The sequence below is a fragment of the Oncorhynchus mykiss genome, chromosome 22 (assembly GCF_057628025.1).
Source record: "Oncorhynchus mykiss isolate SJ-2025 chromosome 22, ASM5762802v1, whole genome shotgun sequence".
NCBI lineage: Eukaryota > Metazoa > Chordata > Actinopteri > Salmoniformes > Salmonidae > Oncorhynchus > Oncorhynchus mykiss.
The window spans coordinates 24,309,749-24,326,254 of NC_143043.1; the positions used below are offsets into that span (position 1 = coordinate 24,309,749).

Here is a 16,506-nt window from a genome sequence, read left to right on the forward strand (position 1 = left end):
GTCAAGAGGGCACAACAAAACCTATTCCCCCTCAGGAGACTGGAAAGATTTGGCATGGGTCCTCAGATCCTCAAAAGGTTCTACAGCTGCCTGGTATGGCAACTACTCGGCCTCCGACCGCAAAGCAGTACAGAGGGTAATGCGTACGGCCCAGTACATCACTGGACCTCTATACCAGGCGGTATCAGAGGAAGGCCCTAAAAATTGTCAAAGACTCCAGCCACCCTGGTCTTAGATTGTTCTCTCTGCTACCACATGGCAAGCGGTACCGGAGCACCAAGTCTGGGTCCAAGAGGCTTATAAAATAGCTTCTACCCCCAAGCCATAAGACTCCTGAACATCTAATCAAATGGCTACCCAGACTATTTGCATTGCCTCCCCCCTCTTTTACACTGCTGCTACTCTCTGTTATTTTCTATACATAGTAACTTTAATAACTCTACCTTCATGTACATATTACCTCAATTACCTCAACTAACCGCTGCCCCAGTATTATTTGGAAAGAATTCTTTACCATAATCTTCCTTCTGTGAGAAAGGATGTGACGGAAAAGAGAACATCTGCCTAAAATAATTAGATCTTTTAAAATATAATTCAGAGAATCATAGATGACTACACCTCCAGTAACGAGTTTCTGCAAATTATTTTTGTTAGCGTTCCTTTATTGGAGATTCAGGAAGAATTTTCTGCATTTTCTCCATATTCCATCCAGTTTGCATTATTTTTGTAATAGATATTTTTGTTCATATCCACTTCATAATGTTCAGATATTTTTACAGTTCCCATACCTTCTTTATTTTCATAACCTAAAGACCCTGTAGAATTTACTACAGCCACAGTGTTATGGAGATGTCTGGGAATAGCTGTCCATAAAGAGGTTGTCCATAAGGATAAAGGGATGCTTACCATTCTCCCTTTGTTGTCTTTGTACCGGATACAGTCTCTTACGACGTTCATTTATCTCCCTTGGAAATTGGTCATTGAGACCGAATTTGGTCCCTTTAAGCTCCCTTCCCCTGCTTTTGATCAGCTCCTTTTGTAGGTAGTGTTCAAATTTTGCAATGATCGGTTGGGGCCCCTTGGTCTTGTCGCTCCGAGCTCCAAGTCTGTGTACTCGGTAGAAAGCCACCTTGTTTACAGTCTCTATATGAAGTTTCAAGGCATGAATCCTCTGGTTTATTGGATGCGTCCTCAGTAATCCCAGTAATCAAAGATTTTCAAGCATGCTACGGCTTTGTATGTCTAGTAGAAACTCCTTCATCACCCTGTTTTCCCTGAGTAGACAATCCATGTTGGAATCGTGTATTTTTACCTTGGCTGTGAGTGTCTTGTTTTCTCTTTGGAGTATGATCATTTAATTCTGGCTGAACTCCAAACTCCCCCCTCAGCCCTGCTACCTCCTCACATAACTTTTCCAGTGTTGCATGGATTCCAGCCAGAGCCCTAGCATCTACCTCAATGGTAAGTAAATTGTCCGTCTCTGTAGATTCATCTGTTTTTCTTTTTTTTGTCGGGTTAAAGTTATTTTGTGAGGTGGTCGGATATTTCCATGATGGAGCATGTTGTTCCTCCATAGCGTAAAGCTGTTGGTACTCATCGATTTCCCTTAGGATCTCCTTAGCTCTTTACTGCAACCAGTTGTCTCACGAAAAGATAACAATGAGTCTTTCCCACGACGATGACAGGTGTCTGTAGTACAGCCAGCTAGCACTTGCGGAATCCACACAAAAAAAAGGAACATCAACTTGCAGTCCCAGCCGTAAAGGCTAACCTCGTTGTGAAATCCTTAGCAACAAAACTTTAGTTCAGATTAAAATGTATTTAATGAAAAGGTTTTAATATAAACAACAAACCGTGTGTAGACATTTCTTACTTTTATTTCTTATTCTTATTTTTGGGGGGTATTTTTTATTTTTTTAACTGCATTTTTGGTTAGGGCTTGTAAGTAAGCATTTCACTGTAAGGTATTTGGTGCTTGTGACAAATAACATTTGATTTGATTCGAAATGCCACTGCAGGGCTACCAGTTAACTTGTTATGGCTACAATCCCCCAATCGGGATAAGGGTCATCAACAACCGCTGAATAGCATAGCGCTACATTCAATAAATATTACTACTAATATTTATATTCACAAGTGCAATATAGGAAAGCACAGATTAGCCTTTTGTTAATCCACCTGTCGTGTCAGATTTTGAAATTATGCTTTACAGCGAAAGCAATCCAAGCGTTTGTGTAAATTTATCGATCGCACAACAAAACATTAAGTACACTTAGCATCAGGAAGCTTGGTCACAAAAAAATCAGAAAAGCAATCAAATGAATTGTTTACCTTTGATGATCTTCGGATGTTTTCACTCACAAGACTCCCAGTTACACAACAAATGTTCCTTTTGTTCCCTAAAGATTATTTTTATATCCAAAATACCTCCGTTTGTTTGTCGCGTTATGTTCAGAAATCCACAGGAAAGAGTGGTCACGACAACGCAGACGAAAATTCCAAATAGTTTCCATAATATCCACAGAACCATGTCAAATGTTTTTTATAATCAATCCTCAGGTTGTTTTTAAAATATATAATCGATAATATATCAACTGCAAATGTCTTTCACAGTAGGAGAGGGAAAAGCAATACCTATCCAAACTCTGTTGCGCGAGCAAAACTCATGTGACCACTTGACGCGATGTTATCGTTCTGGCTCATTTTTCAAAATAAAAGCCTGAAACTATGTCTGAAGACTGTTGACACCTTGAGGAAGCGATAGGAAAAGGAATCTGGTTCATATTCCTTTAAATCCAGCAAAGGGAGGCTATGGAACATGGAGTTTTCAAAATAGAAGCCACTTCCTGTTTTGATTTTCCTCAGGGTTTCGCCTGCAATATCGGTTCTGTTATACTCACAGACAATATTTTGACAGGTTTGGAAACTTTAGCGTGTTTTCTATCCAATACTAATAATAATATGCATATATTAGCAACTGAGAGTGAGGAGCTGGCTGTTTACAATGGGCACCTTTTCATCCAAGCTACTCAATACTGCCCCTGCAGCCATATGAAGTTAAGGGCAACAGACCATGCATACTGTATGCGTTAACCAATCAAGAGCAGTTACACCTGAAATATTTGTCTGTGTCTATGTCACAGTCACATGCGATTGAAGGAGCCACAAGAAGTCCAAGTGAAATGCCTGAGTGGCACTCCTTGAGGAGTGACTGCTTCTACTTTTAGGGAAGTCAGCCATGTGAGAGTGCAAAGCACAGCTGAAAACATAGCTGAGAGGAACTAGTCAAATGGCACAGATAAAGAGAATACTGTAAATGGAGACAGAGGTGTTGAGGGACTATTCAACTATGAACAACCTGAACTACAGGAAGTGTGGACCGGTTATCCACCCAAATGCACCATGGCTAGGTGCATCTGTTATATTAACCACTTGAGAGACCTTCATTCGGGCTTATAGAAGAAAAAGGCCCAAATGCAACAAGCTACATTGACTGTAGATACCTCAAAGTTGAGCATGGCACACACAAGTTGAAGGAGCGCCATTAACATTATTGAGTTCAGGAGCAGTTGATTGTCACAGGTATTGAATGGTGGGATTGTGTTGTCCTGTGCCCACAATGACATGTTTGTGGAGCGCATTTACAAAGATACAACTCTCTTCAATAAACTAAAGCAAAAATGTGATACCTTCTTTTACACATATTAAATCTGATTAACATATTACATTTGATTAAATAGCAGCGCACTCTTTCACTACACAGCATGTAGGATTATTTTGAAATAAGAATACAAACGGTTAGAAGGCTGGCTAGAGTGACATTAAAATGGCAGAAGCATGGTGTACACTCACTGGCGCTGCCCATGCTAAAATTGCCTTTTGGTCACTAGAGAACTCTATCATTCTCTATGGCTAGTACACACTAGCTATCTAGCTTGTAAACACATGCTACCTAGCTACTACACCCTATCTATCTAGTACAACTCTAGCTAACTAGCTAGTACACCAACAAGGGGTTACGCCTAGATCACACCAACAGCTTGATTGCGCAAAATTGAACACAGCATTGTCTGGATATATGTGCAACAAAGGTTCAACATTCCCCTTCTGCTGCCATTTCTGTCAAGCCATCTACACATACAGTTTGATGCATACTATCGATAAATCCAATATATATGTAACCGATGTGAAATGGCTGGCTAGTTAAGCTAATAGCTTTTCAATTGGTGACATCACTTGCTCGGAGACCTTGAAGTAGTTGTTTCCCTTGCTCTACAAGGGCAGTGGCTTCTGTGGAGTGATGGTAATGATGCTTCGTGGGGGGCTGTTGTTGATGTGTGCAGAGGGTCCCTGGTACAAGCCCAGGTAGGGTAGAGGGATGGAAGCTAAACTGTTACATTGATGCTGTTGACCTGGATCACTGGTTGCTGTGGAAAAGCGGGGTGAGTGTAACTGGTGTGAAATGGTTAGTGGGGTGTGTGCTAATAGTGTTCCATCAGTGATGTCACTTGCTCTGAGACCTTGAAGTAGTTGTTTCCCTTGCTCTCCAAGGGCTGTGGCTTTTGTGGAGCGATGGGTACCAATGCTTCGAGAGTCACTGTTGTTGATGTGTGCAGAGGGTCCCTGGTTCGAGGAGCGGGACGGAAGCTAAACTGTTACATATAGAACGCACTGCAACTGCCTCTGCAACGCTGCAGGGCGAACACAGTGTTGCATTGAAATGAATGTACTTCTGGTATACCAAAATGGAATAAGTCTGTTGGTGTGATCGAGGCATTAGGCTGTAATGACAGACTACATTTGTGTAGAAATTGCGGGCATTGCAAGTGTGTGCTTGCACGCTTGTAGCAGGTTTTGTACCACTCTTTTTTGGGGTAGTGGGTCAAAAGGTTTGAACCCCACTGGAATACATGATAGTGGAAACAAATGTTGGGTTGGATATATTAATGGTAGGCCACAATATTTTTTATATATGTTTTAGCACATACCCCCACAAGGTCAATGCACAGCCCTTGTGTGACATGTTGCCAAGGCATAGTTACCTAGATTAGACATTGCAGAAAAGAGAGGTCTCTTGAAATGGAAAACCAGTTTTACTACATTCTTTGTCAAGTGAAATCTAAGAGCTATGTTTTCAGACAGGGGCTAGTTTTAATGACTGGCTGCAGGGGCATCAGCTGGATTGCATTCAGTACGTTTGTACGTTTTGAAACGTTCAATTTAACGTAAATGGTGGTGTACTGATCGACCAGTTGAAATTTGGGGAGGGGTTGGGGAACGCTGTCAGCATGGCCACCGCCCTTTAAACACGTCACTCGTTGCTTCAAGACACACCCACCAAACACACATCAAAGTATTTTCAATAACATTTGGTGAAAACGTGTCATTCAGTACAAACTGTTCCGCAACGTAGCAAACTTTCAAGCGAACTGAACGCACCATAGGATGCCTCGAGGTGTCAGGTTAGGAGAGGTTTTTGGGCGTAGCCACCTGTGCAGGTACAAATACGGAAGTTCCCAACTACTAGATTTGACTCAGATATCAGTCAACAGCCAATGCTACCAAATCAATAGATTTGATTTGACTTCAACAGTCAGGACATTGCAATGCAGCGTAACACATTTTTTTAGGAGCGCAAAAGGACTTCAGTAGGGCCCATATGGCCGAACAGCTACCCGTACCGACTACTACATCCAGAGCTTCACCTACTGACAAAATGTATTCAGGCGATTCAAAAGGAACCGTCCAGGGAGGAGGATTCGGCGAGCGCACTGTCCCGGGAAGCACGGGGACGTTGAGCCCGAGCGTGGTCAACCAACTCTTGATGGAATTTCTGATGTACTTCGGGAGAGCGCTATTGGTCTTTTATCCTGTGTATTTGACAGGGTACCTCGGCCTCAGCGTCATCTGGATCCTCTTGTGTATGATGCTGATCATTTGGTGGAAGAAAAACCGCAAGTGGAAAGATATCCGAATTGGAACGGCTATGAACTTTCTGGATAACGAAACACAAGTGATCCACAACGAGTTGAAAACATTGAATATGGCAACTTGGGTATGTATTGGTATGCTGTTGATGTAGGCAGAGGTTGTTCCCCATATGTGGAAAAAAGTAATGTTATGTGGTACTCTGGCTGACATAAGATGAAAAATATGCATATATACACACGCACTCAGTCACACACACAATGAAAATTGTCCTGCTGGATCAGTAGGCGTTTCTACACATTTTACATAATGAATGAACTCATCTAGGCTACAGCTGTTCATGTCCTTGGGGGAGTTCATGTCTGGAAGGTTTTGTTTGACTTAAAGCAAAGCACTCTTAAGAATAGAGCCTACATAGGCCTATTTTAAATGTGTGTATGAGCATACTAATTACCCACTAAGACCAGATGCTCAGCACTAGCCTACTTGTATGATTGTTATAGCAATATAGTGTTATGGTCAAACCTGTAGAAGAGTAATTTGTCATCATCTTCCAGCCAGTTTCTGCCTCAATAATAGTAATACCTAACATTGCATTCCATTGTTGGGAAATAACAAAGTAGTGGCAGTGGCTGTATTGTTTGGGAGTGTAATATGCAAGTGCAGAAGCTTTCACCCCCGTATTCTTTCTTGCGTTTGAATCAAGCTGTGGTTTATTGCCAAATTGCAGTGAATGTTGGGCCTCTGTGTTTTGCCAAAGGCAGTCGTCAGTGCCACATTGACTACTGTGTCCCCAAATAACTGTAGGCTATAGAGCAGTGTTCTTAATCCATTCCTGTGGACACATTAATATTTAGAGACATCATGGGAATATGTTTGGTGATTTGAAGTGTTGACATCATAGTTGTGTGATTATGCTGCAGGAGGTTTCATTCATCTATGCCTTACCACACCCATGCCTAATAGGAAACATTGACAAAGATAATAAAGTGCCACTGCTGAGGCTGTTGTACATTTAGAATAGTATTTTGTGAACATGTTGAGTAAAGTTGAAGCAGTAGTTGTCATTGTTAAAACAATATAGTGGCTATTTTGTATTTCGCAATGTTCCCGTTTTGTTTTTGGGGTTGTGACCTTCATCTCCTGCTCTCCCACAAGGTTTGGGATTACAATCCCTTGATTAGTCATCAGGTCCTGCCAAACCAGTATTTTTCATTTCAATATCAGAACCCCACACTGTGGTAGATTAAGACGACGCAGTTCTATATTCAACCACTCTGACTGGTCCCAGATCTGTTTGTGCGGTCTTGCCAACTCATATTCTTTGTTTAGCATTACAATAGCCATAAGAGTTGGCAATACGGCACAAACAGATCTGGTACCAGGCTACTCTGACACAAAAAAAGGCAATGGAAAGTAAAACATATATTAAAAAGGGAAGTTTACAGTGCCTTCAGAAAGTATTCACACCCCTTGACTTTTTCCACATTTTGTTATAGCCTGAAATAAAAATGGACTAAATGTTTTTTCTGTTGTCCTACAAACAATACCCCATAATGTCAAAGTGAAATTATGTATTTTAAAATGTATACAAATTAATTAAAAATGAAAAGCTGAAATGTTTTGAGTCTAAGTATTCAACCCCTTTATTACTGCAAGTCTAAATAAGTTCAGGCGTAAAACATTGCTTAACAAATCACATAATAAGTTGCATGGACTCACTCTGTGTGTAATAATAGTGTTTAACATGATTTTTTAGAATTAGTAACTCATCTCTGTACCCCAAACATACAATTATCTGTAAGGTCGATCACAGATTCAACCTCAAAGACCAATGAGGTTTTCCAATGCCTCGCAAGGGCACCTATTAGTAGATGGATAAAAATAAAGCAAAGATTGAATATCCCTTTGAGCATGGTGACATTATTACACTTTGGATGATGTATTGATACACCTAGTCACTACAAAGATACAGGCGCCCTTCTTAGGAAGGCTCCCTTCTCAATTGCCAGAGTGGAAGGAAACTGCTCAGGGATTTGACCATGAGGCCAATGGTGACTAAATCAGTTACAGAGTTTAATGGCTATGAGAGGAGAAGACTGAGGATGGAGCAAAATAACCTAATTGAAAGGGTGAAAAGAAGGGAGCCTGTACAGAATTTTTATTTTCCAAAACATGCATCATGTTTGTAACAAGGCACTAAAGTAATACTGAAAAAAAAGTGGCAAATCAATTAACACTTTTGCGTTCAGGACAAAAAGTTATGTTTGGGGCAAATCCAATACAACACCTTAGTACCACTCTCCATATTTTCAAGCATAGTGGTGGCTGCATAATGTTTTTGGGTATGCCTGTAATCGTTAAGGTCTGGGGAGTTTTTCAGGATAAAAAATAATTGGAATGGAATGGAGCTAAGCACAAGCAAAATTCTAGAGGAAAACCTGGTTCAGCCTGCTTTCCACCAGACAGTGGGAGATGAATTTTCCACCAGACAGTGGGAGATGAATTTTCCACCAGACAGTGGGAGATGAATTTTCCACCAGACAGTGGGAGATGAATTTTCCACCAGACAGTGGGAGATGAATTTTCCACCAGACAGTGGGAGATGAATTTTCCACCAGACAGTGGGAGATGAATTTTCCACCAGACAGTGGGAGATGAATTTTCCACCAGACAGTGGGAGATGAATTTTCCACCACACACTGGGAGATGAATTTTCCACCAGACTCTGGGAGATGAATTTTCCACCAGACTGGGAGAGGAATTTTCCACCAGGCTCTGGGAGAGGAATTTTCCACCAGACTCTGGCAGAGGAATTTTCCACCAGACACTGGGAGAGGAATTTTCCTTTTCAGCAGGACAAGAACCAAAAACACAAGGTCAAATCTACCCTGGAGTTCCTTACCAAGAAGACAGCGAATGTGGCTGAGTCTAAACACATTCGCTGAGTTATAATCTGCTTGAAAATGGTTGTCTAACAATGATCAACAACCAATTTTGACTGAGCTTGAAGAATTTTGAAAATATGGAAATATTGCTCAATCTACCGTGTGCAAACATTTATAAAAACATGTTTTCACTTTGTTTTTATAGGGTATTGTGTTTAGATGGGTAAGACAATATAATTAATGATTTTTGAATTCATGCTTTAGCACAACAAAATTTAGAATAAGTCAAGGTAAGTTTAGGTGAAGGAGAGTCGGACCAAAATGCAGCGTGGTATTCTTGAAACATATTTAATGATGACGGAAAAAACACGAACAATACAAAAACAACAAACGTAACGTGAAAACCTATACAGCCTATCTGGTGCAAACAAACACAGAGACAGGAACAATCACCCACGAAACACTCAAAGAATATGGCTGCCTAAATATGGTTCCCAATCAGAGACAACGATAATCACCTGCCTCTGATTGAGAACCAATTCAGACAGCCATAGACTTTGCTAGAGAACCCCACTAAACCACAATCCCAATACCTACGAAAACCCCAAGACAAAACACACCACATAAATAAACCCATGTCACACCCTGGCCTGACCAAAATAATAAAGAAAACACAAAATATAAAGACCAGGGCGTGACACAAGGGGTATTAATACTTTCTGAAGGCACTACAGTGGGGCAAAAAAGTATTTAGTCAGCCACCAATTGTGCAAGTTCTCCCACTTAAAAAGATGAGAGAGGCCTGTAATTTTCATCATAGGTACACTTCAACTATGACAGACAAAATGAGAAAAATCCAGAAAATCACGTAGGATTTTTTATGAATTTATTTGCAAATTATGGTGGAAAATAAGTATTTGGTCAATAACAAAAGTTTATCTCAATACTTAGTTATATACCCTTTGTTGGCAATGACAGAGGTCAAAAATGTTCTGTAAGTCTTCACAAGGTTTTCACACACTTGCTGGTATTTTGGCCCATTCCTCCATGCAAATCTCCTCTAGAGCAGTGATGTTTTGGGGCTGTTGCTGGGCAACACGGACTTTCAACTCCCTCCAAAGATTTTCTATGGGGTTGAGATCTGGAGACTGGCCACTCCAGGACCTTGAAATGCTTCTTACGAAGCCACTCCTTCGTTGCCCGGGCGGTGTGTTTGGGATCATTGTCATGCTGAAAGACCCAGCCACATTTCATCTTCAATGCCCTTGCTGATGGAAGGAGGTTTTCACTCAAAATCTCACGATACATGGCCCCATTCATTCTTTCCTTTACATGGATCAGTCGTCATGGTCCCTTTGCAGAAAAACAGCCCCAAAGCATGATGTTTCCACCCCCATGCTTCAAGTTAGGTATGGTGTTCTTTGGATGCAACTCAGCATTCTTTGTCCTCCAAACACGACGAGTTGAGTTTTTACCAAAAAGTTATATTTTGGTTTCATCTGACCATATGACATTCTCCCAATCTTCTTCTGGATCATCCAAATGCTCTATAGCACACTTCAGACGGGCCTGAACATGTACTGGCTTAAGCAGGGGGACACGTCGGGCACTGCAGGATTTGAGTCCTTGGCGGCGTAGTGTGTTACTGATTGTAGGCTTTGTTACTTTGGTCCCAGCTCTCTGCAGGTCATTCACTAGGTCCCCCTGTGTGGTTCTGGGATTTTTGCTCACCGTTCTTGTGATCATTTTGACCCCCTCGATTTGGTGCGTGGAGCACCACATCGAGGGAGATTATCAGTGGTCTTGTATGTCTTCCATTTCCTAATACTTGCTCCCACAGTTGATTTCTTCAAACCAAGCTGCTTACCTATTGCAGATTCAGTCTTCCCAGCCTGGTGCAGGTCTACAATTTTGTTTCTGGCGTCCTTTGACAGCTCTTTGGTCTTGGCCATAGTGGAGTTTGGAGTGTGATTGTTTGAGGTTGTGGACAGGTGTCTTTTATACTAATAACAAGTTCAAACAGGTGCCATTAATACAGGTAACGAGTGGAGGACAAAGGAGCCTCTTAAAGAAGTTTACACGTCTGTGAGAGCCAGAAATCTTGCTTGTTTGTAGGTGACCAAATACTTATTTTCCACCATAATTTGCAAATAAATTCATTAAATATCCTACAATGTGATTTTCTGGATTTTTTTTCTCATTTTGTCTGTCATAGTTGAAGTGTACCTATGATGAAAATTACAGGCCTCTCTCATCATAAATACTTTTCTGCCCCACTGTATATGTCAAATCAAATGTGCCTCTGATTTGTTTCTTTGTCTAATATGTCCATCTCCCTGCATACAATGTTGACCTGTTCAAAAGTAAGTCTTAAATGAGGATGTCTTCATTATCTGGACTCCTGCCAACTCACAGAACCACAAGGGTTTGTGTCAACCAAACTCTCTTGTAAAGTTGTCTATTCTCTTCCCAAAGGTACACTTTCCCGAAGTTGAGAAGGTTGACTGGCTCAACAAGGTAAAATGTTTTTTCCATTCATGCAGGTCACTCTTTGTCTGTTGTGCTGTTGTCACCTCAGCAATGGAGTTGGCCCGACGGCACAAACAGATCTGTTTAGTGTAGTCTTGGGGACGGTCTGGCCATGAACTGCTTTAAACATTGACATGTTGCCCGCAAAGCTTTCAAAACAACATTGTTTTCAATGACATATCACATACACAACCTCTCAATGTTATGCTCTACATTTGTTTATCCACACAATGATTTGGTTATGCTGATCGCAACTAGTTCTCCTGTCATTCTTTGGTCATATGTCTGTCTGTATGTCTTTAGATTTTGCTGCAGGCGTGGCCTTTCTTTGGCATGTTCATGGAGAAGCTCCTCAAAGAGAAGATCCAGCCATCCATCAGATTGTCCAGCCCATACCTCAAAACATTCACCTTCACAAAAGTCCACTTTGGTCATACAGTGAGAGAGCTTTTGTTGTGTTAGCATATCAGGTTTCACCTCGTGGTTCTAGGTTTGTATAAGTTCTAGTACCTGGGGCCTCATTTATCAACCGTGCTTAATTCCTCACAAAATGTTACCGTATGTGGAGATCATAGGATTTGTATTCTCAACAAATTTTTCTGATCAAAGCCACATGTAGCAAATAAGCTGTTAAATTTTTTTGTTAACCAAACTTGAAACTTTCTCATTGACCTCCATACAAAAACTCCATGCTTGGTGAATACAAAACACTACCTGCTGGAGAAGACTGATTATGTGGCCTTTTGTCCCTCTCGTTTTGCCTCTTCCTCTCTGCTAAACTTCAAAACCATTCGATTTTGGGATTGGGGTAAAATCCAAAATTGTGCTATATATTCATTGGTATTGTCATGGATAATTTGTAAGCGATAATTATTAATGCATTACAAGCTCAAACACTTAATCCGCAAAAATAACAAGTTAATTACTGGGCAATAGGTTCTAAAAAATCCCTAAGTGCGGGGCCCACCCTAATCTGATAGTGGAAGTGGGGTGGTAGGTGCCTAGTCTCCCTTATGGCTCAAATCAGGTGCCTACATAGTATACACCATAGGCATACATCATTTACACACACACAGTACATACCCCATAGACATACATTATTCTCTCTCTCTCTCTCTCACTCACACACACACACACCCAGAGAGAGAAGTCTGCTCAGACAGATCCAGCTCAGAAAGGCCCAGCTCATGACCCTCCATCAGCAGCAGATTTTCATTTAGAATGAAAAATGAATGTGTTTATGCAACATGTTAGTGCATCGATTTGTTCTCTAATCAAACCGAATCACACCGAATTGTTTCAAACTAAAACGTATTGTTCCTATATCGTATCAGAGGCCATGCATGTATCTTGATATGTATCGAATCATCTTGAAAGGGAATGATGCACATTCCTAATGAATGGTAAGATTTGTTGTGTAGTAGCGGGAATAAACCAATCAGGAGATAATTAGAATATTAAATAAACATATTAGGCCTACATAAACATATTAGGCCTATTAGCGCCCAGTTATGCAATCTCCTTGCTAACAGCAAATGCATATTTTTATCATATTTTTGTATTACCATTTATGTATTAAATGAATTAAATGAATGTTAACAAACATCTCCATTTCCCCAAAAAAACTATATTTGCATGCAAAGCAATTCTTCAAATTCCCATACTATAAAACATATTTTTGCTACTATTTAGCACACAAGTATGATTATTCAGACACAGCCAGCATATATTTTTTATATATATACAGTGCCTTGCGAAAGTATTCGGCCCCCTTGAACTTTGCGACCTTTTGCCACATTTCAGGCTTCAAACATAAAGATATAAAACTGTATTTTTTTGTGAAGAATCAACAACAAGTGGGACACAATCATGAAGTAGAACGACATTTATTGGATATTTCTAACTTTTTTAACAAATCAAAAACTGAAAAATTGGGCGTGCAAAATTATTCAACCCCCTTAAGTTAATACTTTGTAGCCACCTTTTGCTGCGATTACAGCTGTAAGTCGCTTGGGGTATGTCGCTATCAGTTTTGCACATCGAGAGACTGAACATTTTTCCCATTCGTCCTTGCAAAACAGCTCAAGCTCAGTGAGGTTGGATGGAGAGCATTTGTGAACAGCAGTTTTCAGTTCTTTCCACAGATTCTCAATTGGATTCAGGTCTGGACTTTGACTTGGCCATTCTAACACCTGGATATGTTTATTTTTGAACCATTCCATTGTAGATTTTGCTTTATGTTTTGGATCATTGTCTTGTTGGAAGACAAATCTCCGTCCCAGTCTCAGGTCTTTTGCAGACTCCATCAGGAGTCTTCCAGAATGGTCCTGTATTTGGCTCCATCCATCTTCCCATCAATTTTAACCATCTTCCCTGTCCCTGCTGAAGAAAAGCAGGCCCAAACCATGATGCTGCCACCACCATGTTTGACAGTGGGGATGGTGTGTTCAGGGTGATGAGCTGTGTTGCTTTTACGCCAAACATAACGTTTTGCATTGTTGCCAAAAAGTTCAATTTTGGTTTCATCTGACCAGAGCACCTTCTTCCACATGTTTGGTGTGTCTCCCAGGTGGCTTGTGGCAAACTTTAAACGACACTTTTTATGGATATCTTTAAGAAATGGCTTTCTTCTTGCCACTCTTCCATAAAGGCCAGATTTGTGCAATATACGACTGATTGTTGTCCTATGGACAGAGTCTCCCACCTCAACTGTAGATCTCTGCAGTTCATCCAGAGTGATCTTGGCTGCATCTCTGATCAGTCTTCTCCTTGTATGAGCTGAAAGTTTAGAGGGACGGCCAGGTCTTGGTAGATTTGCAGTGGTCTGATACTCCTTCCATTTCAATATTATCGCTTGCACAGTGCTCCTTGGGATGTTTAAAGCTTGGGAAATCTTTTTGTATCCAAATCCGGCTTTAAACTTCTTCACAACAGTATCTCGGACCTGCCTGGTGTGTTCCTTGTTCTTCATGATGCTCTCTGCGCTTTTAACGGACCTCTGAGACTATCACAGTGCAGGTGCATTTATACGGAGACTTGATTACACACAGGTGGATTGTATTTATCATCATTAGTCATTTAGGTCAACATTGGATCATTCAGAGATCCTCACTGAACTTCTGGAGAGAGTTTGCTGCACTGAAAGTAAAGGGGCTGAATAATTTTGCACGCCCAATTTTTCAGTTTTTGATTTGTTAAAAAAGTTTGAAATATCCAATAAATGTCGTTCCACTTCATGATTGTGTCCCACTTGCTGTTGATTCTTCACAAAAAAATACAGTTTTATATCTTTATGTTTGAAGCCTGAAATGTGGCAAAAGGTCGCAAAGTTCAAGGGGGCCGAATACTTTCGCAAGGCACTGTGTATATATATATATATTCTCCTAATTTCAGCCCCTCCGAATCACTGGACTTAAAGTGTACACCCATGAAGTGGACAAGAGGCAGGTGGTTATGGACCTTCACATAAGGTAATAGTAGTAGTCAAAATCGAATCAATAACACACAGTACAGCACAATAAAGACACAATAGGCCTACATTGGCTAGTAGAATCAAGATGCATGTTGTAGTTAGGAGTACAGCAGAAGTAGTAGTTTTATTGTCCCAGAAAATCCATAACAAGGTACTGTAGTCCGTTCTATGACTCCCTGTAAACTATTAGGGCTTTGGATTTAGCTTGGTCCCAGATATGTTTGTGCTGTTGACAGTGCTTTTTGCTTCACAGTTACGATGGGGATGTGGACATCGACACAGAGGTGAAGCCGCCCATCACTGCTGGGGTCAAAAGTATTCGGGTAGGCATCCGATGTTCTTGTGTGGCATCTAGCTTGGCTCCATGTCCTACTGGCACATGCAACCACCCTATGCTAGCCTAGGATGACTGTGGTTCAAAATTGAACATTGTTATCATGACAAACAGGTTACGTCACATTGTTCCTCACACATCAAGCCGTGTGTTCAATTTGCATTGTGTGTAATTAGCTTTTTTGGTTTGAAGAGAAATTTCCCCTCTTGAGGAACTGTTTTAAAACTGGTTTTGATCTTTAAATTGATCTATATCAGCCCTTTTCTAATCATGTCAGAATGTTTTTTATTTTTCAGCTTCAAGGCATGTTGCGTGTCATTCTGGAACCTCTGATTGGAAATGCCCCGTTGGTGGGAGGAGTCACTATGTTCTTCATTCGTCGGCCGGTGGGTTCTGAAAGATGGCTCTGTTTGTTATTTATACCTATGACACCCAGAGATTAAAAAAAAAAAACTTTAGCTACCTTCGTTCACCCTCTTTATTATTGTTATTTAACTAAATGTTATATATTTTTGTTTTCAGGAGGACCAAGGCTAGTAGTATAGGCTATAACTTTTTAAACCCTACCATGTCACTAATGAGTATGGGACCTGTTTCATTTAAAGTTATCAAATTCAAAATGGTTTAATTTTCAGACCCTACAAATCAACTGGACAGGGTTGACCAACCTCCTAGACACTCCAGGTCTAAGGTAATATGTTTTTTTGTATGTTTCCATACAAGTACAAAATATATTTAGCATTTTTTTCCTTGAAAAAGAGTTCTACAAATTCAGATTTTTTTTGGTCTGAATGTATCAGTTTCAAAATCACTATTTTAGATTGAAGTGACTTCTGCCCTTCAACCTTCACCTCCACAGTCACCTGTCTGAGCCAGCCATCATGGACATCATCGCTTCCCTTATGGTCCTGCCCAACCGCATGTGTATCCCCCTCATAGACCAGGTCAAAGTGGACCAGATGAGGTTCCCCCTGCCTCGTGTGAGTACAGTAAACTGATGCTCCACTGTGTTGAGACCTGTGTCAGTGCCAAAGGCCCAGTACAGTAGGTGTTCTGGTCGGACAACACAGGAGAATGGATAGACACAATTTGGGTGTATGGCACATCTATGGCACAGTTCCAATGATTGGAAGTGGCTCCATTAAATTGTAATTTTCTATGAAATGTCAGAACAAGATTTGACACCAAACATTGGTTTTAATGGGGTCTTCAAATATTTCTATATCTCTAAAAATCTGTTAATCAAATCTGGTTCCTGTGTTGCTGGCTAACTTGTGTTCATATTTTGGGGGTCTAAAAATATGCTAGTTCTGTTAAATTTGTATTTTAGTGGGTGTGTGCAGTAAGATCTTGCT

The 16,506-nt window shown here is 40.6% G+C and overlaps 1 protein-coding gene across 4 annotated transcripts in view; it reads left to right on the forward strand.

Annotated features, from left to right (window-relative positions):
* Window positions 1-3,248: 3,248 nt before the first annotated feature.
* Window positions 3,249-16,506, forward strand: part of esyt3 (extended synaptotagmin 3) — a 42,943-nt gene continuing 29,685 nt past the window's right edge. For all 4 annotated transcript variants that reach the window (XR_016490576.1, XR_016490575.1, XM_021579283.3 and 1 more), the window contains exons 1-8: window positions 3,249-6,055; window positions 11,292-11,333; window positions 11,649-11,783; window positions 14,739-14,815; window positions 15,071-15,140; window positions 15,448-15,537; window positions 15,787-15,842; window positions 16,011-16,131. Coding sequence is in view for 2 of the 4 variants with exons in the window: in XM_021579283.3 (XP_021434958.1) it covers window positions 5,660-6,055; window positions 11,292-11,333; window positions 11,649-11,783; window positions 14,739-14,815; window positions 15,071-15,140; window positions 15,448-15,537; window positions 15,787-15,842; window positions 16,011-16,131 (987 nt within the window). In the remaining 2 variants the exon portion in view is untranslated. The remainder of the gene's footprint in view (window positions 6,056-11,291; window positions 11,334-11,648; window positions 11,784-14,738; window positions 14,816-15,070; window positions 15,141-15,447; window positions 15,538-15,786; window positions 15,843-16,010; window positions 16,132-16,506) is intronic.